Source organism: Zosterops lateralis, assembly GCF_965231275.1.
Source record: "Zosterops lateralis genome assembly, chromosome: 2".
NCBI classification, from domain to species: Eukaryota; Metazoa; Chordata; class Aves; order Passeriformes; family Zosteropidae; genus Zosterops; species Zosterops lateralis.
Window position 1 is genome coordinate 62,870,954 of NC_139763.1, and position 26,809 is coordinate 62,897,762.

At 34.5% G+C, this 26,809-nt stretch overlaps 1 protein-coding gene across 1 annotated transcript in view; it reads left to right on the forward strand.

Annotated features, from left to right (window-relative positions):
• Positions 1-26,809, forward strand: part of LRCH1 (leucine rich repeats and calponin homology domain containing 1) — a gene marked incomplete at its 5' end in the record, with an annotated part of 115,336 nt that overhangs the window by 75,686 nt on the left and 12,841 nt on the right. Inside the window, 7 exons of the mRNA XM_083854422.1 lie at positions 176-212; positions 910-1,023; positions 3,031-3,078; positions 4,312-4,387; positions 14,462-14,571; positions 17,967-18,104; positions 19,600-19,677. Of these exons, the coding sequence (XP_083710548.1) occupies positions 176-212; positions 910-1,023; positions 3,031-3,078; positions 4,312-4,387; positions 14,462-14,571; positions 17,967-18,104; positions 19,600-19,677 (601 nt within the window). The remainder of the gene's footprint in view (positions 1-175; positions 213-909; positions 1,024-3,030; positions 3,079-4,311; positions 4,388-14,461; positions 14,572-17,966; positions 18,105-19,599; positions 19,678-26,809) is intronic.

Sequence of the window (26,809 nt, forward strand, 5' to 3'; positions counted from 1 at the left end):
AGAGAGCAATGCTGTGAATCTGTATCCCACAGAACCAGCAACAATTTTAGAATTTCAGGAGTCTACAGTAAAGTGTGTTTATATACCTTCTTTAGAAAAAAAATAATTTGTTAGATGCATCATGTTCAAGTTGCTACACAATGAATTACATATTTGCCTTTGTCTTTATGTATAGTGGTCAAATACAGATGGACATGTCTTCTCTTGGTCAGGTACGTCAATGAGTGTATAATTACAAAATATTCTGGGGGGGGAAAGACAGAAAATGAGTCCACAATTTCATCAATTATGCCAAGTAGGGAAGGTAAAAAGTAAGTAGGCTGAAGGGCAAAACAAATTCTTCTGTAACATATTTATGGAATTGTTGTGGGGTTGATTTGCTTGTTTGTTTTTGTTTGTGGGTGTCTATATATATATAATTTTTCTGTGTTTATCTGTTACTTTTTCATTTTAGTTTCCCCACCCTGTCCCTGTATGCCACTTGGGCTATGCATCATCATCTACCATTTGACCCCCCTATCTCCATCTTGTGGTGTGGAAAAACAGTTTATTCATGAAGGATAAACCCAAACTATTTCGTAAAATAAAAATCAGTGTTTTTCCAGAATACTGTCACTATTGTTACAGAGAGTACAGCTAAAGTATGGGTTTTGAGTTTTACAGTGTGATATATGTTGCCTATTATTTGTTTTGTATCCTGTCTGGTGAATTGATGTTTTTTATGAAGTAGTTGGTTTAGATTTACATTATCCACCTGTTTGTGCTGGAAATGCACTTATATAGTATCTAGTTACTTATCTGTCTGCTTTTCATCACAGTGTTTGTAAAAAATACTTCAAGATAATATTATGCAAAAACAAAATAAATTCTATTCCAGTAGTATAGACAGAAGAGTTATTTGTCTTACAGAGAGAAAATGCTGAAGAGGAACTGGAATTCCAGAGGAGGAGGGAGTTGATTATGGAGAAAGCAAAGCCTGAAGCGATAACTTGTGAACAGGGTGAAAAATGGTCATTGAGCCAGGTATGGAGGTGTCTAGATGCAATAAATGTGGAAACATTTGGAATGGATCATTGCATTTTGTCAGTTGGTGTGTGGAGATAATGGCTTTAGGCCCAGTGTGGGGATTGGGCTTTTTTTTGCCTTAGATGAATCTCAAGGTTTGACTGTAAATGGAAAGTTGATTAACACCTATCCCTTTGGAAAGAACTTATATAATAAATATATCCAATAAAATTATAGTAGTTGCAGGGGTTGCATTCCCCTGGAAAAAATGTAATCTCAAAGTTAGATCTTGAAGAAAATAAAGTACCTGACTCCTTTTCTCCCTATACTCCAAATATTCTTGTAGTTACATAAGTTTTTTAATTTTAACAGCAGGTTTTTTTATTGTATTTAATATTGCAAGCAGACTGTATATAGGTTGAGATGATAGTTTTTAAAGTTTCAAAAATATTTTAAGATTTGTACACTTCAATGATCCAGAAATGCAGAACTACAAAAAAAAAAATAAAAATATTTGGGGCATATGTTATACTCAGAACTAGCTGTACAAGGATTTTGTGACTGCAATTTGCAAGCAAATTGTGAGAACAAAATGACAAAAGATGCTGTCTATATTTGCAGTACCTTTATATTGTCTGTTCTATCCAGAAATATTTTTTTTGTTTTATCTTAATGCTTTTCAAATATTTTTATGTATAATCGTCATCACAATATGAAATACTCCTGTGATAAGCTTGTGACTTTGTTAATCCTAATTTTTTCTTTGCTTTTTCTTTAAAACATAAAAAAATGGAGTTGGTTAATTTCCTTTGTTATATTATTGTACATTGGATTTACCACACTTTATTTGCAGCAACTCTTCATTGTTGAGATAAACAGATAAGGCTAATTCAGTGTCAAACTGGTCCCTGTACTTTCATGAAGTGTTTAGCAAAGATATACCACTAGTTCACCTCTCCAAAAGAAGCAAAATCTTCCTAAATTCTTGCAGGGGTCTGATCTGGACTGTCCTATGCAGGTGAAAATCCTCGACGCACACTGTGAAATGGAAACATGTCCTGCAAGAGCAAGGTTTTAGTCATGCTGTGTTCTGTGTAGTACTTAAGTAAGCACTTGTGTTGCTAAATGAATTCAATTCAGTACAAATTCAGAATTCTGACTAGAAAAATAGAGAAGTGTTCAAGCACACAAGTCCCCAGGTAGAACTGGAATCAGATGAGCAAGATTTCTCTCTGTTTATTCTAGGTAATGCGGTGGTTAAGCTAATAGTATGAAAGATGTCTAAGGCTGAAGAATTTTTTTTTAATCTTGAAAAGGGGCCAAGGAAGGTCATGAAGCAAAATGGGTGTGTAATCTTCCTTCCCATCTTGCTAACTTTTGGAAAGCTCTGTGGCTGTTGGGACCTAGTGTTCCAAGTGTTCTCCTTTGTTTTCATTTTTTGTCAATTAAAAAAAAGAAATTGCCCTAGGGAAATTGTTTAGGATTGAATTATAATTTACTTTTACTTACGCCAGTTGTCTTTCTGTTGAGTTGTGATTGCTGCTGAATTAATGATTTTATTTCATATTTATCAATGTGGTGTATGTTTCCAATGTAACTGTACCGGAAGTGGTAACAAAAGGTCTGTTATGCTGCAGTTATGAATTTAATTGTTTACAGAATACGTCTCTCTTCAAATCTGTATTGAAAATCTATATTTCCAAAGAAAACCTTTGTGATAGTTTAATTTAAAAATATGCTGCATTTTAGCAAACAGTAAAATCTTAAAAATGCAGTTACAATCCCTTTGTATTGAAGGAAAAAACTTAATGACAAATCAGTGTGGATAGTTTCCACATGCTTTTTAAAAAATGTTCTTCACTAGAAATAGAAGTATTTATGATTCATGCAAATTAATTGTTTCAGTGAAAAAAAGTATTAATGTGTATAATTACTAAAATGTCCCATTGGAGTGTATCACTAATTTATGTTCTGAAATATTTTTTTGTCTTTTCTTTTTTTTTTGTTTACTTTCCAAATGTGCAGAATGATCTAATTGTTTGGAACAGAAGTGGACAAAGCTCTCACAATGAGGTAAGATGTCATTTGTTTGTCCCTTATATGTTTTATATCAATGTTTCATAGACTAAATGAAGCATAACTGAATTCCACAGAACATATGACTGAGGTTTTCATCAGAAATGAATATGTGGTTTGCTTGGTGTGTGGTTTAATCTTGTCATTTCAGAGATTTACTAGGGCATAAAAATACACTTTCTTATCAGCTTGTTTCAGAGTTTAGTATAAAACATTTAAACTTTTACATTTTCTCCATTCAGACACACTTTTTAAATTTTTTTTTTTTAAGTTCTTCCTTGTTCAACAAGATTTTCTATTGATTTCAGTGCAATTTCTTTTTGCACAGTTGTGTCATGTCCTTGATTAATTTTTAGAGAGGAATCTGATTTTATTGATCTTGTAGCTTTCTAGTGCAAATCTCATTGGAACATTAAAAAAGTAAAAACTGTATGGAGCTCCTTATGGGGATTATTTACCTTCATAATGTTTTTTTGAAAAAAAATAGGGCTTCTCTCTCTATATTACATTGGGCATAAGCATCTTGCAAAATTCATGTGCACACAGCCACTGTCCACCAGTCTTGGTGATGAGACTTCTGTAGTTCCCAGCTCTCAGTGGAATCACTATTTAAATGGGATTCCTGTTACGGAGTTCGGTCATAGGACTCTTTCTGTGTTGCCATTAGTGGTATGATGATTATACCTCCCCCTCTCCTGTGTGTTGCTGCTCCATTCTTCCTGCTGCAAATCTTAGCCTAGTTCAGGGTCAGGGGCGATCCTGCTCTGAGGCATAAGATTAATTTCCTCTTTTCTGTTTTTAATGCAGAAATTCAGTATTGCATGGAAAATACCATGCAGAATCGTAATTAATTCTGTGTAAGAAACAAATCTGTCTAAGGAAAAAGAATGCCTTTGCTTTGTTTTTTTAAATGTACTCTGCCACAAAAAATGTATCTTTGATGGAACCAAGTGATGACATGGGAGAAAACTGAGAAATAATTGAGCATATTTATAATTAGGGAGAATATCTTGCTGTCTTTTGTCTGAAACTCATCTTTTCTAGCAGAGAAATAGAGTGCAATAAAAAAGGGAGGTTACCATGGGTTTGTGACCATATCGTGATCAGATTATGGTGTAATAGTTATAGCATGTTATGTTCTTGTTAACTTTTGCATTTTGCCTGGTCAGATATTCTGAGATATATTCTAGGTTTTATTCTAACTTTGAGATATGTTCTTGAATTACACAGAGTAAGGATAAAAGTCCAACAAGTTTGTCTCCTACTACAAATGCCACAATCCCTTTTGGCCTGAAGCCACGATCAGGTAATGTGGGAAACCAGTTTGTGTGTACTGGTTTGGGGGTTTTGACATCTCTGTTATTATTAGATAGCTCTATTTTTCCCCCTTAAGAAGTAAGAAATCTCACATTTTCTGTACAACAGTTAGAAGAAGCTTAGAATATTTTAAGGTTCTCTAGTTTTGAATCAATATTGAATTTGTAAGAAGTATTTATTTGGCACATTATATATGGATCAATTTTCGTCCATTACTAGTGGGTGTTGTATAAAGTTATATGTATATTAAAAAAATATGTGTTTGGATAAAACTACACATATTTTATATGCATATACATATTTATCATCTGTGCTAACATACTAATTAGTCAGATTTTTTGCTTGATTGTTATGTGGATACAGTTTAGATTTTGTTGAATAATATGTGAATAATTAGGCTATTTTGGAAAACGCGTTGCTCTGAAAAATTTTCACTTCATTGAGTCTCTCAGTAGTTACACTTGAGTAAATATCAAGCATTATGGAAAGATTACAGCTTTACTTCAGCCAGCAGCTGAGTTCAATGAATTTGCAGTGCACTGTATCTGCATAACCACCAGTCTTTTAAGAAGCAGCAGCTTATTTAAAAACAAGCTAACTAAACCTAAAAGCAAGTAATGACAAAAAGGCTCCCAAATTTAGAGATGTATTTGAGGGCCTGGATAACAGCTTCCTTTAAAAACTGGATTAGCTACACAATTTAATTCAGTTTTTTGTCTTCTCTGTGCAGAAGTAGTCAATATTGAATCATGCCATGTCACCTCTAATGGGTAGCTGTAGGTTTTCAGTATGTTTCAGCATACTAAGACCTAGTATGCATAGTTCTGGTTTCTCTCATTCACCACAAATGCTTTTAATCAAATGATGGTAAACCCCTACAAAATACTATAACAATAACAATAGCCTTACAGCAAAATACTTGGTAATAATGGCAGCAGTTTGTGAAACTGCTGATGAAACGTTGTGAAAATGTTTATGAAATTGTACCCATAGATTTAGTTGGTTTTTGTTGTTTTGGGGTTTTTTTTAAGTGTTAGCTGTTTTTATGAAGGAAGATACTTTAAGTTTCTCATGCAGTTGTGATACACAGTTAGTTTCTTTGGTTGCTGGAATGTTAAGCACTGTCTGTCTTGTTCCTGATGATTTAGAAATCTTAATATTTCCACACAAATTTAAAATATGAGTTAAATGATGAGCAAATGGGCCCTTTCAGGATTTGTTGAAAATGAAACATTGAGTAATATTGCATAGTCCTTTTGCAATATTGCAATATCACTGTCAGGAGAAAGATGTGTGAAAGCAAAGGGGCCCAGGGCATGTTGCTGCTTTCACAGGATGTGGGCTGTGTTCTGAGCCCGCAGTAAAATCTGCTGCTGGGGACTGGAAGCTGCTTTGTGGAAGAATATACAAGCCTGACTACTTGTTCAAGTGTTAGTTTAAGAGGCACTTCTGAATCTTGGCATACCGTGCCAAAGTTTCTTATACTTAATGACTAGAATAGGTCCAGGCAAAATAGCCTTGTGACTCTTTTTTTGAGAGAATTTCTAGAAAGACTGGACTGCAATGCTTGCAGTCCTTTGCAGCAAAACCTCCAAGTCCCACGATTCAAGATCAGATGTGCACAAGTCCTACAGTTCATCCCCTGATTATATTGCAGCTGTGTATAGCCTCATTGAATACCAAAGTCAGTTGGTTAGAACCTGCTGATTTTCTGCCCTGTACTAATTGAAGTTCATACATTCTAAAACCTTTGAGCATGCCAATAGTGTCTTTTGGTCACGTGTTGGTTGCATTAAACTTGATAATGTGAATTTATTTTCTCTTAAATTTATACTGTGGTAAGATAGGGGAACTTTGCAATAGTAAAATTTTACATCCAGTTTCAGATAAAAATACAGCATATTAGCTATGTAGCACCATGTAGCAAAATGAAACCTTGCAAAGGCATAGTAAAGCTGCATATTGCTTCATCTTCTGGTGTTTTGCTAATACATAAGAAATATTTACAGATAGAAGTAGTACATGACTGAAAATACTGGCATGTTTGTGAAGCCTGAATGTTTTTTCCTTTTAAAGCTGTTTTTTTTGGCAGGTCTGTAGTTTCTTCATTGTATTTCCTTTAAAACTTAGTACAAGTTTTGTGCATTTGAACCACTCTACCATTCCAACCATTCTGGCTGGAATTTGTACTTGTTGATTATATGCTGCCTTATTGTCATAGACCTGAGCTAGTGCAGAGGTCCAGCATTTCTGTGACCCAGGAAAGTTTTTCAGCCTAGTTTGTAGAGTATTTTAAGTTGTTTTTTTGTTTCAGTTCTTAATGGCCTTAGGGGAAATGTTAAAACTTACTGGAAATGTAAGCTCTAACACAGTTAAATAGTTAAAAGTCATTAAGACTATTTAACTGTGTTAGAGCTTCCATTTGAATTAGTTCGTCCTATAAATCTTTTAAATCCAAGCGCAGCACTAAAAGAACATTGAAGTGTTTGAACTAAAATGTGTCCATCATGCTTTGTGGAAAAAATTGTGGCAAATTTTCAATGAAAATATATGCAACCGTATTTTTTTCTGAAATTTGAGAGCTTATTTTCACTGTGTTTATTTTCATGTATTTAAAATGAATGTTGCCTTCTTTTTGATTTTTCCATCCCCCTCATAATTTCATAATGATTTATGTCTCTTGGAAAGGTGAAAGTAAACTGTTCTAGACTTCTGGTAAAGATTCCAGTTTTGTGAAGTGCACACACAAATGTCAGTACTTCCAGTGGATAAACCACAGTGGCTTAAACTTCTGTTTTAGTACATACTGATATGTGTTCAGGACTGAAGGTCCTTTTATACCTTCATTTTTAAGCTAGGCAAAACATTGGGAAAACTCATACCTGATGGCTGACAGAAAGAACCCAAAGTACCTAAAGAAAATGTTTTGAAAAGTAATGAATGTTTACATTTCTTGAAAGATTTTTTCTGAGGGTCAGAAGTTTACTTTGAATGTAAAAAGACAGAGGATTTTTTAATTTTTCACATTATTTCCTTCTGTATTTTAAGTATTTTCAGAGATTATAGACTTTTCAAATTCACATTAATTTTGAAAACCTTAAATACCATTGAAAAGAAACATTTTTCGTAGAGCTGTAGTTTTCCTCTTGGGAGGTGCATGAGCTCTCTAAAAAGGAATCACACAGAATACCAAATAAATTTAAATTCTCCCTCCTTCACCCATGAATTGATTAAAATGTTCAAAGTGGTGCTAAATGTTGAAATTGAGAGTTGCCAAGGTCTTTTGGAATCTTTAATATGCCAGACCTTCAAGTCTGAACAGCTTCTAATACATTTTGCAAGCAGGAGTTGTTTTTCCTTTTGTGCTGTGCAATTTCTAGGTCACTATGTGTCTTAATTTCTGCTGAACAAAGTGATAGCAACACAAACAAAAAAATTTCTACTGTCAGAGGCTGAAGCAAGCACTGACAAAACTCATAGTCACAAAGCACTTTGAATTCCAAAGTGAGAAGTTGTTCCTTACCACTGTTCATGTAGCACATTACTTGTGCATGTAGGGCCTTCAGTTTGAGTGACTTGTAGGGAGCTTGAAGCACAGTGTTAGGATCTGTGGTAGACATGCTTGTATTTCAAGTTAATTGGAACATACAATGATCATTGAAACTTGACAGTATTTTTCTCTCATTTGAGTGCTCATTATTGGTTTTCTGTCTCTGGATATTTATTCCTTCCATTTGTTCTCTTCTCTGACTGCATTCCCTGTGTACTTTGGAAAGCAGTTGAGAATCCCAGTGCTACCAGAGTCAGACTCTTTATCTTTTGCCGTAAATCTGTGTTCTGTTACCTACTGTTGACTCTGCTCAGAGTTTAAATTGTGCTGACTCTTGAGTTCAGCTGATCTGGTGTCCCAGTAGCCAGAAGCAGTGACCCAGACTTGGGAAGGTTGAAAGAGAGAGAGCTGTGGAACCCAGAAAAGTTTAAGGTGAAGTTTTATGCAACACTATCTGAGTCATCATATTAATACATATTACAAAATTGTGGAAAGGAGAAATCCTACATGATTATGTTCCTTCTGAATATTAGTTTGGAGTGGTAAAAAAGAGGGACTTTCTGTGCTTACTGAAACTTTACTTCAGACTTCTTCTAAGTGGTCTTCTTTAAGTGGTTTTAGTTGCTTTTACATCTACACAGCAATCTTAAATTGTTTGGTGTTTATGGTGTAGCATTTAGAGCAGATGTAGTTTATAATCTCCAGGTTGGTCTGAGGAACATGAATGTTACTTGTGTGTAGGATTCAGTAGATAAATGTGGAGATACATGTAGAAAAACCAAGAAATAAGTGAATTAATTTTTTATTTTTGCAGAAATGGTAAGGAACATTGTGGAGGAGCTCATTAAGGAGCAACATCACTGTAAAAGGCAGAAAAGATATTTAAATTTCTGTCAGAAAATAGGAAACCAGTGTGAAGCTTTGAAAGGATGGATGATAGGCTGAAGAGATTCAGGAAGGAGATATTTTAAAGATGTCAGTATCCAGTTCTGAAACACTGTAGAATGGAGGTTTGAGGAAAGCTTGGGCAGAAATCCTTGCCACAATCAAGACAAGAGACAGAAGCAGAGAGTAGATGTGGTGGAGAAGGAATAAAAAATTCTGCAGAAGGATCCAAGGATCAGTAAGAGGTGGTGTTGGGATTAGTTAATGGAGAGAAGGCAGAATGGATAGGGAGAACAGAGACTGTATTGCTGCCCTAATTTAGCTCCATAAAGAGTTCATGGGTGGTCATGAACTGTAGGCATGGCATGCTTTTACAGTCATCTGGTAAATAGTCTGCAGATTGTTGCAGCTTCTGTGGAAATGTACAATTTTGGGTACTTCAGGAATCCCAGTGGAATAATTAATGATGTTGTGTTTGTTAGGAGACTGCCTGTGGTGAAAGTTTGCTAAAGCTTGTTGAACAAACTCAGGATCAGCCTTTGGAGGTATTCTATACCTGTTCTTGACCTGGGAAGCCTGTAAAAGTTGTGGAAGACTAGTACTTACATAGCATGGTGGACCCATTGTAGAGTTGAATTTATTCCTGGGGGAGTTGATAAGAAAAAAAAAAAGGCACTTCATTTATTTTTAAGTGAATTAAAATGAAGGTAAAACATCTGTGGTACTTGTACTTACTGAACATCCTTCAACAAAATGAGAATCCAAGTGATAATGTACTTGCTACTTCCAAAATCAGCTGGGAAATTGTAATAATATTTTCATATGGATGTGTAAATTTTCTTTGTGTTTGTGAGAAGTGTTCTTATTACGTAGTTACACAAATATATAAAAATTCTTATTCTGTGAAAGTTTCCTTCTTGAAACTTCACAGCAGGTATATTTACCTTTTGATTCATAGTTAAGGTTTTTATCAGGCTACAATATAAAATCTATGGGTACTTTTTCTTAAAACTTAGTTGTAACAAGTTGTGTGAAGTGCTATCGTTGCAATGATTTTGCTAAGCTTAACAGCCTTAACTGCACATATAATGTATGATTTGCAAGTACTAACATTTAACTTTTCATTCTTTTTATTCTGCACCATCTTTCATTCTTTTCTCAAAATTTATGCATTTTGTATGAATCACCTTTGAATTGCATCTTTGCCATTACCATACAATCCTAATGCCATATATGAAATGCTGCTGCCCACTTTTATCCCCACTCCGGTCCTTGTTACTACCATGGTTGGACTGGTTATCACTCCCCTCCAGCAGACCCATCCCTCAGTTTTCCTCCTATCTCCTTCAACACACTTACACAGGCACAAACATGGGACAGCTTTAGCTACAGTATCCCATCTGAAGGAGACAGTGACAATGGTAGGTGTTCCATATATAATTTACTTAATTTTGTGTTTTCAGAAACATGAGTATGTGGTGAATGCCCCACGTGGCTAAGGACAAAAGGCAATACTCTCCAGGGGATGTTTATAAGACTCAGTTCCTCACTTCACTTTGCTCTGGAATATGTAGTGTCAAAAGTCAATGAGTGAAGTTTCACTCTTTTCTACTCTGACAAAACAACTTTTCCCATTATATTAATTCCAAGAATTATTTTCAGTGTAGATTTATTTACTTGTTTTATTTTCAAGAGTTTGTAAAGGTTGTACTCAAACAGCAGTTAATTTTTGCTGCTTTCTCTTCTGCATTTTTTAATTTATTATTTTTTGAAAATTACTGATTATTAAAATATCCTGCTTCCGTCTGCATTTATTGGTGCAGGTGCATAACTAGCATAATAGAAGAATCCATAAAGAAACAAAGCTGCAACAATCAGCTAAGCAAAAATAGTGATTTCTGCCTAATAGAAACTGTTAATAAGCTCTTCACAGTCAGGTACATTAGTGGACTTCCATTATTGCTGCTTTTGTTTTGTTTTTCTCTAGGGTTTTATTGTCATAATACACTGAGATACAGCACTAATATGCAAAGTGGGCCATGTTTTGCCAGTTGCCCCAAAGTGGAAAGGTGTTTAGCTATTAAAAGGTACTGAAACTGTCAAAAGCATCAGATTGAAACCAAGACCACAAATATTGAATGATAAATGCAAACATTTAGCTTATTGTTAAGGAAACTTTCCTGTCTGACTATTCAGATGCCACTCTGGAAATCACACTTGTACCATCCAAGAATTCAGGACTGAAGCCTCTTCACAGGAGGCATTTCATTCTTAGTTCAGTTCTTTAGTTGAGGGTATTTGCCTCAGTGTTCTTGATTATAAAAACATAAAACATAACATACATAAGGAATCAGCTCCATAAGGGAAGTGAGTGTGGAATATAAAAATTCTGATAGTGATAAGTTGAAAAAACTGAACTCAGTTCATGATGGTGTGAAGCTAAGTTAACATTTCAGGGATTAATATTATAACAGAGAAACCTAGAAAATTGTAACAGAGAAACCTCCTTCTATCAGTGCAGAATTTGATCTATATTAACCTATATTTGTTAGTGTTTTAATCTTCTAAATGAAAGGAGTGGCACAGACTAGCTTGTGCATTTGGAACAGATAGAAGCCTCCTGTCACTCAAATCCTAAGCCAAATGCAAATGTTAGCGTTTATTATCTTGGAGTGGTACAGCAGAAACTGTTTTTACAATAGCATATTTTTTTTAACTGGGGCTATTGCATTTTTCTTACTTAAACTTAGACAGAATAAGTTAATCAAATAGAAATGCAACTATAAATTTTTGGCCTGACTTCATCTCTGCCTGTCATAGTCCAACCTTCTTTTTGTTTGTTATTTTTAGAGTCAGGTTAAATTATTTTGTGGTTTGCCTGAAGGGTGATGTTGTCACACTAAGTACACTGAGAATTCCTTGATATACAATTAATAGTGCACAAATGTGCATTGAAATTCAGTGCTGAAATGAAAATTTTCACCAGGAAGCTTGTCCTTGACAGTGGTATGCTGAGTACATACTATGTTGTTAACTATTACTCATCTAACTTGTTGACACTTGTGCAAAATACTTTTTTAAAAAATGATTGGAACAAGTTCTACTTAATAACTTGGCTTGAATATGGATTCAAAAAACAGAACTCATAGAGTGAAAAGTAGACATTCAGGTGTGTGTGAGATATGGGCTCCCCTTGCTGGAGATTTTGTGTAATGCTGAGAAGCAAGCAACACTTAGAACTGCCAAAACTTCCTCTAGGGGAACACTTTTTTAAAAAATCACTACATAACTAAAATTACTGTAGTTAATGCTTTAGAATGTGAAGGTTTTTTAGTTAATTAAACTTATTTTATTGAAAAGCTTCTGATTATAGTTTCTCACTGCCTGAGATTAGCCTGCCTTTTTCTTGTGGTGGAATTGACAAAGTAATGCCGATACCTTTCAGTAAGGGATGTTTGTAATCTGAAATTGGAAGGAAGTAAATCTTGGAATTTTGACTTCACAAAGTCCTAAAAAAAAGGGTAGCTGTGGCCAAACTGAATGTAAACCATAATAATACTCTGATTTTATGAAAATTGCACATAATTCTGTACTGCTGTTTTTGTAGATAATTATTTGAAATGTTACTACTGCTAATAAAGCTGCAGTGGCTTTAAAGTACCATTTAAACCATGGTTTTACTCTTCAAGAAGGATTTTTATCTAGGTATTTCTTCCATGCGAGGCAGCAAAGCTCAATTACTAGACTTGTACAATAAACTAGAAAATCTTAGTAATGGCAGCTACTGTTTCTAATTAATATGATAGGACATTTTTATTTCACCTCTTAAAAATTTAGAAACAGTCTCCAGTAAATTATTACAGAGTTGCTAATGCAGAAATTTTAATACAGTACAGTTCTGGAGTTAATAGAAGTCCTTGATAAGGGTTTGTGCTCTTGAAAATTTTGAGATTTGATTTTTTTCTTTTTGCAGCCATCTTAAATGATACAATTTATAAATAACATTTTTAGATGTTTTTCACCATATATCAGTGTTAACAGCCTCTGTCCTTTTGGGCATGTACAGTTATAGTCATATGTCACCATTCTACAAAATATTAGGAAGCATGGATCTGTTCATACACTCTACTTTGGATGTGGAATTCAATTCAGTTTGCTATCTACAGAGCGAAAGATTAAATATCAATAAAACTCTGGGTCTTTTGCATCTGAAGGCATGGCTCTGCTACTCCTATGCATTGTGTGGCAGGTCAGCATGAAGGATGTTTTTATTTATGATGTGTGCACTTCTGTGTAGATCCTTCTGAGTGGTGACACTGATGAAGATGTGTTGTCCACCTGGAGAAGGGAACTGAGCTGCAGTCACTCTCTGTAGTTCTCAGTCCTGCACATTTTCTACAGGATGCTCTCCCACTCTGCCCCTGGGATTTCTGACATTATGAAGAATAGAGTTTACTTATATTGAACTGTAATAGTAGGTGTTCTATTTAAAAATAGTTCTGTTTAACAAATAGCATTAATATGGCTGTCTTAGCAGCAATGTAGTGAATTTCAGTTCCCTGAGAAAAGTTAAATTAGAACTGTATGAGTCAAGTAGTGGAAGGAAGCAGGTTTGGTAACTGGCCCTGATTTATTCTGTCTCGATGCCTCAGATAAATAGCCTAAAGATATTCAAGGAGTTTGTTGCCTTAGGGTTTTTGTAGTAACTAAGGGAAAGAATGCCTTTTTGCTGGAGTGCCATAGGTGCTGTCTGTCTGTCCATTTGGCTAGAGAAGTAACTTACATCAGTCATCTCATTACTTAAACAGCCTGCATACAGGTGAGCCTACACACAGTTGAGCATGATTCCTCATGACTACACTTGTGTGAGATGGCAAACAAAGTCACAAACAGAGGCAGTTACATTTTGACTGTACATCTTCTTCCAAACTGTTCAAAGCAGTCACTGATCACAGAAATGGAAGGGTAGAGGTGTATGTTTGCGGAAATGTCATGTAATGATTTCAAGAAACTGTATTGTGGGCAAAGTGATAGAGTTGACAGGACTCGTGGGAAGGAGAACTGCCAAGAGTTTGTGCAGTGCTACATTTGCAATAGGACTTTTTAGTGCAGGCACTTACTGATGGCTGAGTCTTCCTACATTCATCTTTGTTTTGTGGGTTTGTTGGGGATTTTTTTTTAGCATAACCTTATCTAGTAAGCATTTTGTTCTGTGTAGGAGGCTTGTCACAGCTTTTTACGCAATTGAGCATCTTGTTAGGAGAGAGTTCTACTTAAAAGTAAGGGATGTTTCCTGTCATGTTAAATACAAAGTGTTGTACAGATCAGACTCTCTAAGGGACACTCACTGCTGGTGCTTAATCATCTGACAAAACTTGACCGTTGAGATTAGGATTTGGATGTTAAATTATCTGTGCCACTGATGCCTCAGGCCACTGTCCAGAGGAATATCCAAAAAGCAGCCATTCATAATTGTAATCCAAGATCAGATTTTTGTGTCCTCCTGAGGACAAAAAAAAAAAAAAAAATCCGTTTTTGCTGGAGGCAGTGCCTAAGGATTTAGCTTAATTTAGAAATAAATAAATCAATGTTTGTTCTTAAACTAAAATCTCTCTTTTTAAAAATCAGTGTTCTTAAGACCACAAAGAAATTTGGAATCAATAGATCCACAGTTCACGATTCGAAGGAAAATGGAGCAGATGAGAGAAGAGAGAGAGCTTGTGGAACAGCTACGTGAGGTATGTGAGTGTTGGTAGAATTAATTTATGCTGATGGAATGTCTTTTTTAGTTTTTCTTTGGGAAAGTTGCCTAAGGAGGAAAATATAAGAGGTTAAATGAGGCAATGTTACTTCTGCAAATCACATTGATGAGACTATTGCTGAAATTCTTTATCACAATCAGATGTCTGTACTTTGGGAAAGATTTTGTAAAAATGAGAAATAATAATGGGAGTTACCTGAATAATATCCTGTTAATCAGCATCCCTTTCACTGGTGGAATTAATGATTTATTTAATTTAATCAGAAAGGATGAAGTGAGCACTTGAGAGAGAGAGAAGTCTAGGAACTATTTCCAAACAGCTGGAGAAATCTTCAGTTTTGCATGTAAAAGGCATAGTGAAATTTATTAGTTAAAGCTGAAAGTAGATAACTGATGTTTGAAACAGCTTTCTTAGAAATTGAATCAATGTTTCATCAGTGGAGAATCTGAATACAGAAGGTGATTTCCTGATACATTGTCTTGAATGTAAAAGCTAGAGCCTGATGGAAAAATTGATGCATAGGATTTGTATTATGCAATACCTCAGTAGCAATGTTTGTGTGACACCTGGTTGGGCTTTAAAAAAAAGAGATGGCAACCTTTGCTGCAAGGAGTGTCGCAAGTCTGAACCTATCAAGGTTTCCAGTTATATCCCATTAACAGAACAGAGGGTATCACTGCAAATCCTGAAAGTCATATGTGATTTTCACTGCTGAATTATAAGATTATTTGTTCTTATCTCACTAGCTTCATGAAATGGTTAATTGAAAAAAAACCACCATTTTTTTAAAAATAACGTATCTTCTATTATTTAATTTTAAAGCAACAGTTTTTTTCTCTTTATCAAAAAATGTTTTAGGTGAGATTTTTAATGTAGAACTATGTAGACTTCTAGATTTGCATTGTCTTACCTCAGGCCCTCACCTGTTCTAAGTATGAATTAACCTGAATTTACCCTGCTGATTTTTTTTCTTTAACAGAACAGGTCTTGTTGAAGATTTAACATAGTTGATCAAATGTAGTGTATTATCAATTCTAAAACTTGAATGATGCCAAAAGGACAAGATGCAGGAATTAGATGAGACACTTACTGGTAATGGGGAAGAAAATGTGGTAATGGGGAAGTAGCAGTAATAAACTGCAATAGTTGTAGTTATTTTGAGCCTAGTCTGTTTAGCAGCAACAAAACATCTTTTTAACATTTCTTTGAAGAGTTACCACAAGTTTGTCACAAGTCCCCAAGTTCCTAAAGGTAATCATAGATAATTTCTGCAAGATTTTTGCCTTGTGCATTATTTCAGTTAATCCTCACAGTGAAAAGTAGCACAAGGTTATTCATTGTGTCAGGCATAATTGTGGAGAAGTAATAAGGATGTCTCTATGCAGTATTATGTATTGCCAGTAGTGCTGGTTTAATGTGTTACTGATCTTCAGCTCCACGCACTATATTCTTTGCTCTCATCCCAAAATATCATGTCCTGGAATGCAAATTATTTTGTTTCTTGTGAGAAGTTTCATTACAAGTCAGTGAGCTTAGAAGACTGATCATGTTTGAAAACACAGTGAGAATTTCAAATTAATAAAACTTTTTTAGATATACTGGGTCCTTTAATGACTTCAGTAAGCATCAGAGCATTTGATTATGTACTACACAAGAAAATAGCCCAGAACATATAAGCCAGTAAGTTTGTACTTTATTTAATAAATATATATTAGTGAATTTTGCTTTTGAATTGTTGAATGGTAAGTTAGCATTTAGTGAGATTCCATAGAGCCACAAACTCCAGCTGAGTTGATGCATTGTGCTCCTATAAAAAGTGTATCCTGTTCTCTGCTGAATAGTCTCCCAATAGACAAATTAGTGTTCTAACAAATAATTTAATTTATTAATTTATATAAATCTTTTTTTAACAAGTTTTGGAAAAACAGTCTCATAGTGTATTCTTTTATGCCCTTATATACCAAACATGTTTTCTGATTTGTGAATTAAACCAAGATGAAAACGAAACATGATATTAGTGAACATGATACAGTCCTGTTTGCCCTTGTCAGACCTATGTGCAAGTACTTGAGTAGTGTGTCTAGTAAAAAAAAAAAAAAAGGGGAAAACATAATGAAACCCCAGAGTGCTTCAGTAGAGGCTATTTCACGGTGAGGCCACCCAAATAAAGCATGTATGAGAAAGAAGTGAATAGATGGATTTCTTTAGATTGGATTTCTTGCTTTAAAGTGCTGAGAATATCATAAGACTGTCCTCAGCTGCCTGAAGGGTAGTAAAAGAGAAGGTGTAAAGCCAGGCTTTTCAAATATTAACAGTGAACTCATGAGAAACAGTTGCACAAATCCCAGAGAAAGACATTTCAGGTAGTTATAAGGAGAAAATTCTTTGCCATAAGAACAGTGAAACACTGAATAAAGTTGCTTGGAGACTTTGAGGGCTGTCCTTGCAGATATCCAAAACTTAACTAACCAGGGCTCTGGTGTCACTTCAAATTTGTTAGACTATGACCTTCAGAAATCTCTTCCAACCTACTTCTTTTGTGCTAAAAATAATTATCTATTCATATTCAACCAATATAGGTTGAGGTAACATATTAATAGAGAGTAATGACATTAAGAGGTTCAACTGAGAAATATCTATTTAAAGATAATGGGAGTAATTATCTCTGTGTGGAGTTGGAATATTTTCAAGATTGGAGCATAATTCAGGAAACTCATCATATTTAACAATGTATTGGGTTTTTTTTTTTTTAATTCTTAAATATTTTCAGAAGTATTTTATTTTGCAATATCAAATTCTGTTCATTGAGACTTCTGTTTTTCTTAACAAGTGTCCAGAATTTCTCTTTTACATCTGAATGTTTTGCCTTCCCTTCCTTATTTTTCTGCTCACTTTAATGCTTCCTGAGTAATTTTTAGGCTACTAGGGAAAAATTGCCTTTTTTTTCCTGCTTGTTCAGTCATTAACACAATGTATTTGTTTCAATGTGCTGCCAATAAAGAAAATTTAAGATGAATAAGTGGAAGACTTGGGGGATGGTGAAAGGAAGGAGCCATATGAAGTTCAGTCATATGAGTAATTGCACGAAGATGTGTTTTTATACCTCTCTAATAAAAATGGATGCATATTGTGGCAGCAGCATTGCAGTGTTGAGTTCTTTTAAGGAACTTTAAGTAGTTCAGTGAACAGCATAAAGGAGGTTATGGTTTAGTTTCTAAAGAATTAGTTATATAAAGGAATTGTGTTTTTATATAATAAAAACTCCAAAACTGGCTATGTGCCTACTGCACAGGAGATGAGGGTATTTATTCCCTTTCTGTCCCATTCAATCCATTTCTGTATCAAAGAGTGCCTGCATTCTTCCTTTGCAGAACATAGAGACAAGACTAAAGATTTGTTTGCCCGAAGACCTGGGCTCGGCTCTGATGGATGGTGTCGTTCTGTGCCATTTGGTGAATCACGTTCGCCCTCGCTCTGTCGGGAGTATTCATGTACCCTCACCAGCAGTAGTAAGTTGCATGTTTATTGCTGCACTGAAATGTTTAATTGATTAAAATTAAACTATTTCATTCCCAAATGGTATTTGGGGACATAAACCATGTTACTGTTTTCAATGAATGATCTTTGCTGTTCAGGACAACATTTATATGGTTGCAAATTCAAATGTTCATTCACTTTTATATATGATACATTTATATATATCATCTAGGTATACGTGTATATGTATACAAGCACATCTATATATGAACCAAATTTTCCTGCCTTGTCCCTGACCTTGCAACAAGATCAGGTATTTCATAATGGCATTTCTGTTCAGAACAGTATGAAATGCTCTGATTACAAGTTTTTATTCTAGTACACCCTTAAAAAAGAAAACTAGCCCTTCCTTTGTTGATTGAAAAAATGTGAGGTTGGCTTCAGCAGTGTGTGGCTTAGCAGATGTCACGTTACTAAAGTGCTTAATACACTTATTAGCGTATTTGTCCAAGTGCAGTGTAGAGGTGATTCCTTTTTAACTGCAGACAGAACAGAAACTTGCACTGTAGTGATTTAATATTGGCTTGCCTAAATCTAAGGACCTGAAGATTTCAGGACAAACTCTGTGTGCATTTTTTGAAGCTTAAGAAAACACTATTGTGTCTTCTCTGTTTGTTTATGTCTATTTCTTGAATAGATCATTGTTGCAGATTTCTGGTAAGAGTCTGATTCTGAAGAGGTTTTGTGTGTTTTCAGACTATTTGCCTTTTTCCTTTTAATGTACATTTTGGTAAAAATTTGCCATGTACACCCTGATACTTGATTCTGAGAATACCTTGTGGATTTTGGAGGCAATCTGTAAGAACTTCCAAAAAGACAGGTTTAAGAAAAATGTATTTTCTCAGATATTCTGGTGGAATTTCTTTTGCTGTTCCTTGACTTAAAATAATTTCTATCTTTGGTAAAAATATGACATTGCCAAAATAAGCAAACTTGAATTTCTGGAGTAAAAACTTCTCATGCTGATTTAAAAAAATAAATATCTTATGTTTTCTTTAACAAAACACACATATTTTAATTTTTTTCTTCATTTTGTTTCAACTTTATATTGATGTTCTCTGCCTTGAAACAGCCTTCAAATTACTTTAGCCTGGAAAATCAGTTCTTTGAATTCCTTGCTACTACAATGAATTCTTGGTTAAGTGGATATTCTGGAATTACTGTTGTTTCACATCTGATATTGAACAATTAAAATAGTGAGGAGTTTAAGATTTGGTTTTTGTTTTTAGTAACATGATACTTTTGTAAGTCTTTGGTGAATAGTCCTGAGTGAGGAAGGAATTATAGAAGTGTTTGAGATTCTAAAGTAATAGCACATTGATTCTTCAGAGACATTAATATTGTGTATAGCTACTATAAATTTGTGAGTACTTAAAATTTTGAAGGAGTGAGCCTGTTAATTTCAGTTAAGTCTGTTCCTCATGACTCTTTTTGCCATAGACATTTTTTTTTTTTTCTGTTCTACAGCCTAAACTTAGCATGGCCAAATGCAGGAGAAACGTGGAAAACTTTTTGGATGCATGTAGAAAACTGGGGATACCAGAGGTAATTTAATTAAGTCTGTCATTTCTAGATATTCAAAAATGAAAAGACATTATTTACATGAAAACTGAAGGATAACTTTTTCAACTACAGGTTTCAAGCAATAAAGGCACATAATTTAAAAATTGAGCTAAATAATGTGGTTCAATGCTACTTTAATGAATTTAAATGGCTTATTACATAGCACTTAAAAGTTGCAAGTGTTGTCTCAAATGAGTAATTTATTATTATCTCTAATACCTCTTTCTTTGCCATGGAAAATAAATAAGGAATTATGACTAATATATTATGTAAGTAGCCAAAAGCTTGCTAATTCTTTTTGTTGCACAGCATAACTGCATTTTTACCTCATGCTTTTAGAATATGAACTTCATTCTTTTTAATTTTTTCTTTTTTTTGCAATATTTCCTTTTTTTTTTTACTATGTAAAGTACTCGGTGCATTGGTGACTAATAACAGACTCATTTCTTCTATTGAAACATATCTGCAGTGATTTGAAGAAAAGCCTTGTATGTTAGGTATGGAAAGCATGTATGTGTAAGATTCTATAATGTAGTTACAAGTGTTTCAGTAGTTGAAAACAGGGAAATTGCAGTGCTTGGTGTTTTGTGATTTTCATTTAAGAATGGTATCACTCATCATGTAATTTATTCTCATCTTCATAACTAATGTAATGAGTACTGGAGTTGCATTGGGATTATTTCAAAGACTCCCTTGTGGTTCTGAAGAACCTATTAAGGAAAAGTTAAATTTCAAATACATGACCCTCAAAAGAAGGTAAAGTGTTATATAAGGTCATTTAAAGTGTTATTTAAGGTCATGTTTCATTTCCTGAACACAGGAAAATTGCATTATGTATTTTCACTGGTGCCTACATATGACAGTATAATGAAGGCTGAGATCTTTTTAGTCTGTTTCAAGAATGCTGAAATGAAAAGATATTTTGTGTGATTTCCACCACCATTCCCTTGGGGAGCAGATGGTAATGCAAGATTTCACATTGGGAAAGAATTCTAGTTTCAATTCTTTGTTTTATCTATATTTTAGCACTTGATTTGGAGAACAGAAAAAGTGACAGATCATTTTTGCTATTTGTAGGAATTTTGAGGGGGAGACTTCCTTACAGTTTCAATGAATCTTGGCTGGGCCTCTTAAGTTGTGATGTTTCATTTAGTTCTTGTAGTTATGTAATTTATTATGTTAGAATGATTTCATATTAAAAGTAAAATTTCACTTCAGAGAAGATGAAAATCTCATTGTGGACTTCTAGTCATGGAGTATTTGTTAAGCTGCCCCAAAATTCTTCTGATGCATCATAAATTATTGGTGAATAGAGTACAAGTCAGATTTTGCTGGCTGTAGCCTTTTGGGAAAGAAAAGGCTAAGATCTGTTTTCATTGCTGGTATGAGATCTTTCGGAAATCTTTCCTTCTCTTTGATTTTGTATTTCTATAAGTAAGCTCTCTGCAGAAATATCTTTTTGGTATTTTGTGAATAGGCATTTCCATATATATATTTATTACCCTTCCTTTTTAATATTTTCATCAAAATTACTGTTGCATTTTTTAGGATTTTTAAAAATTTCATTGAAGTTTGTTTGCTGAAGAATTGCATGGAGGCTTGGGCACAAAGCCACACCTTACCAGTCTGATTTGTAAACTAACCATCTTTATGTATCTAAATAAGCATTAACTTCTCTTGAAGGGAAAATCTCATTCACTTAAACATTAAATGAATTATAAACTTACAGTAAGTTTTAGGTACTCTGAGGATAATCCGTTTGATTAGCCATCAGTAATTTGCGAATGTATATTTGCTGTATTTTGTGAAAACACATCGTGTTGTGTGATTAGCTGGTAGATGCTAGAACTTTGCTGTGTGTTGCAGGGACATGGATTAGGAATGTAAAGTTGTGTAATAGCAAGTATGACAGTCAGCTGTCAAAGTTTTTAAAGAACTACAGATGGCGTGCTCATGCTGCTTCAGATGGATGAGTTCTGCAGCGCCTGACTATCTCTGGAGAAAGCAGGAAAAGGAGTGCAGTGAACGACTTCTTTTTTTAAAACAAGCACCTTATATGGGAAAGTGATGGGTTCTACTTTTGTGTCCTTACACCTGTAGGTATTGGGCTTTTCTGTGGTACTTATGACCATGTCTAGTTCCTGGGAATTGACTTGAAATTCTGCTGCATGAGTTTAAAAGGGGTTCAAAATTGTCATAATTTGGTTTGTTTTCAATTATTTAAGGAATAGAGTATGTCCTGTTTCTTGAACTCTACAGGTTTGGAATAATTTCCTGTTTAATCATGTAAAATGAAAATAAGAAAATAGCTAAGTAGTTGCTGTGTTGTGCTGATGTGCATGGTCTCTTACTTCTGTGGTTTTCGGAATTCAGTTCTTGGATCAAAATTACTTTCCCAGAATGTTCCTGGGAAATATCCTACAAATGTAGAACGATGCAACTGGTGTCTAAATGTGTTACACTGAGTATCAAGAGTTGGCATCTTGACCAGAGAATTCCAAATACAGAATTCTGGAACATCAGTGTCTCTTTATAATGACTGGTATGTAGATGACTGTGAAAGCCATTACCTGCCAGGTGAGAATTACAGTACAGTGGGGCACACACTGAAATTGATTTCTGTTAACAGCCACATGATGCTTCTGATTGCAGAAGAAATGTGCTGGATCACATGCAAAAGGGGAGGTTTGAAGTCTGACCCTTAATAAGAAATTAAACAGCAATGCTCTGGCTGCACTAGGAGACTGTCAAAAGTGTGAGAATCGTAGGACAATCAAGTTGTGTCCACTTTTGCCACTAGGCTTTGCTGTAGCACCTTATCTGAGAACCTCTTAGATCACTTCTTGAGACAAAACAATATTTTTGTTTGATGTAAGAAAGAGATGTTGTTAGGTAAGTATCTGAAAGTATGAAGATCCAGAAAATATCTGCTGTGCTCCTCAGGAGTTGTATGACAAAAAGCTGCAATCTTTGTCCCTTAGAAAATTGCTAAAGAATACTTCATTTTACATTGTTAACTAAAACCTGTCAAATTACCTCATTTCTTCTATAGTGGTGACAGTGACAAACATTTCTACTTTTTAGCTTATACTGATTGAATAAGCAAGTGGCAGTAGATGTGTGGCAAGCAGGGCTGAGGTCCTGCTGCATTTTTTAGTGACATGCAGTACTTGGATGATGCCATTCACTGGACTTACATTGCTAATGTCACATGAACCTGTTATTACAAAATAATACCACCCTCACTGCTTACTCAGTTCATCCATGTTGCACCTAGACTCTCATACTTTGTGGGTTTGAAAAATAAAGCTGAATTTTTACTTCTCTTTTGTGTGGAAGTGTGGCCCCCAAAGTGTCAGATGTAATGGTTCTATTGCAGTTTTACTCTTCCTCGTGACATCTCATGCCAGAGATACTAAAAATTGTCAGAAAAGTGAATTATCATCACCTTACCTTTTATGTGGTGTTATGGAAATATTTTCTTTACAACTGCTCTTTCATGAAACCAGTAACAATATAATATATGTAAATAAAGGCAAAAACATTAATGCAGATTTCTTCAACTTGTCATTGCTAAATCAGTATTCATATTAGGAGTGAGGATGTAGACTTTCCTATTTTAATCTGCAAATTAATAACTTAATTAAACTTGAGCTTTTATTCTTGGTAGCTGTTATTCCTGATAACCCATATTACAGGGTATTATGCAATTTTAATAGTGTTAACCAATACTTTGTTCAAAAGCTAAAAATAATTCATTTGTGGTGGGTGGAATAATACTTTAATATAAGTAAGATTTAGACCAAAACAAAGCTGTACATGCAATATGTTTTAAAGACTAAAGTTACAAGTTTTGGTCTGCATTTTTTCTGGTTCTCAGTTATGAACAAATAAAGGGGTATCAGAAGTAGGATCTTCTAAGCATTTTTAAAAAAGAAAATGAAGTATTTACCGTGTCATTGAAATTAGCTTTTTATAAAGACAGGAATGAGTTTTTATGGTAAGCAGCTTACACTAATGTAATATAACAATTTAGGCACTTGAGCATATTTTGACCCTTCACGGGGTTAGGTCAGAGAAATATGATTTACCTTGTTAAAAAAGGAAAGAAAGACTTGCCCCACATAACATACCATGTCAATTTTCATACCATTAAAAAAAAAAGATAGGCTGAAGTTGTCATGATTAGTACTAGAATGGTTATTTCTATTTATAAAAAGTAGTGATAAAATGAAATCTTTCACAGCCAAATGTTCCGGCAGATTTACCAAGTATCTGTGTTCCAGCACATCAGCAGTAATGCAGCATGGTTTAGTGGGACAAATAGTATCTTGGGTAGGAGTGAGAGACTTTTGCTATGTCTCTTAAATTTTCAGTCATTTACCTTGTGTAAAAATATTGAGCAGAAAAGAGGGTGATGATAAGGAACAGCTTTTTGGATCTCAAGTCATTGTGTGAAGATGCAGACTACAAAAGGTTAAGCTCTGTCCCTTCTGAGTAACTTTCAAATTCTGCAAATGGGACCTCATTCTGTGTTTCAACCTCTCCTCTGATACTGAGGTCCACTATATGGCAATAATATATTCAGACAGAATTATTCCAAAAATCAGTGTGACTTGAGTTAGTGTGGAATTGGAAATTAATAAAACAATAATAAAGAAAAACAAAACAGGAAGCTTTTGTATTCTAAAAGTAGCAAAAGAAAGTAAAGGAGGCAGCCAGGCAGTGACTATAAAGTGTTTTACCTTCTATCCACCTATTAGTTGTTCAACTGGTAATCATGTTTTTCAGTTTATTGCAAGGCATATTATCATTGCCACTTATGCTTGTTTTCTAATCACTTCACATAATTGGTTACTTCTCCATAGTTTCATCATGAGACATCCATGAAGTTGCAGTAAGTTTTATCAGGTATGACTCCTTTCTCCACCTTTTCCCTCTGGACTCAGTAATGGACACTGTTTGGCCTACGATATGGAGTTAAGTGGTTCAATACACTCTCAATTACAGTTCTGAAAGCAGAGTTCTGAGGTTCCTTTCATTTGTGTTTTGAGTATAGTGCACATGCACTACAAATTTCTTTCTTTAATGCACTTCTGGAAATTTACTCTTGGCTTTTTTTACTAGAGTGTAAATCCGAGGAGGTCAGTTCTGAAATGCTGTCTGTTTTCAGTCACTGCGGGGGCATGCACAATGAGGGTGGTTTGTCCACACAAGCAGCTGGTTATGCTTTTGCTGTCCCACTTCTGTCTTACTGTGTTTATTCTGTGTGCATGATTGACAGCTGTATGATTTAATCATACAGCTTCATAGATGACAAGTCCATAAATGTAATGATTAAACAGGTGTGTCTTTGTAGTTCTTACTAGCAATAATTTCAGTCCCCTAAATGAGAGGGGCAGTGTTCATCACAGATGAGTGGATGGGTGATTATCTTTGAGACTTTATGTGAGAGTCATGTGCTTTTTCACAGTTTCATGATGTCATGTTTTAGTTTTGTATTTTTATTGCACAATATCAGTGCAATAAGTGGAAATACTTCTACCATTATAGAAGAGCTATATATTTTTCATCTACAGTTACATTCCAGAAATCTAAAACACATGAAATATTTTACATTATAAGGTGTGAATATAATACCAAATTATCCGTGGTCAGAGAACACACAAAAATAGACATTCCTAAGACTTCCCCAAGTTTCACTGAATTTAACTAAAACACATCATGGCAGTTTCTGTAGAAAGTTTCTTCTGCATGTGTTGGCTGTTTTTGTATGCTTTGGCTCCTCCTTATGCTGCTTAGGATGTGAATCTTGAGTTAGTAACTTCATCAGTATCTGCAAAAAGTCAACCTTTTACCAGCTCTTAGTCTCTAAACTCTGAAATTACTCTCTTCTTCATTTGACTGCAGTAGGGACTCTTGGCATTGTTTTGGGTGTTTTTTTGGGCAAAAATTTTGAAAACTCCTTGTTATAAAGTTCTGGCATTCTCTTTTTAAAATGTAAGTTGAATATATCTTAGATATTTACTTTTGGTATGTATTTGCAACAAGTAGGAATTGAGTCTTGGATGTTGTTCCAAAATTAATCCAGTATTTACTGGATTTGTTGGTGTCTTGTATAAATGCAGTATATTATGTAGTTGCTAGTCACAAATAGTTTGCATTAAAACTTGTTTCTGTGATAAGCAGCTTGTGGATGTAGGTGTTCTTGAATACAGTACTAGTTCTATTCCATTTTTAAACAAGATCAGCATGTTTTGTGCTGTCTAAATAATAACAGAAAAATAACAGAATTGAATTGAAGTTTATTATCACATTAAAGTTTTGAATTTAAAAATTCTAAAAAATGACTGCAAAAAAAGTGTTGTTGCTAGGCAGGTTGGTTTCCTGCTCTGTATCTGCTGGCCTAAGTTACAACATTTTGCAGCTTTTGACTCCTGGTAAAACTAGAACCAGTCATGGTAAGCAAAACAAAACAAAAGTGTCACTGTTTTATTTGTGTATGAATGACTGACAGTTTTGACTTCCAGTTTCACTAGCCACTTTTCAGGATGGAAAGACATTTTAAATATTTTAAAGTTTAATTTATTTCAAACTGGGTCTTGAAAATTTGCACTAACAGAGAACAGACATTGAACTTCCATGTCTTGATTTATTTTCTGTACTGTCAGTTCATTAAGGAAGTGAGGCTGAAAAGCTTCACTGGAATAGTGTTCTCTCAAACTCTTACTGCATGTAATTTTGTTCAGTAAGTATTAATTATCTCAGTAAGGCCTTATTTACAATGTAAAATGGTGTATCTTAGACTGCATTTCAGAAGTACTAGAGTTGCTTGGTTTGATTTAAATGCTAAATATTGTGTGAACATACTGATACTATTACATATTACACTTCATATTGTATAGCTATTCTAGAGTAAGTTGCCACATCAGTTGATTGATACTTTCCAAAAAAGCTATGGGAATCCAATCTGCTAATAATTTAAAAAATGCTACATAGGGAATTTAGTGCCCAATTCTTCAGTTTAAAAACTTTATTAAAATTAAGTATAGTTAGTACTATAATGACTTTTAAAGTTTCTATCCCAGGGTATCATTTGAGGTGATATTTGAAT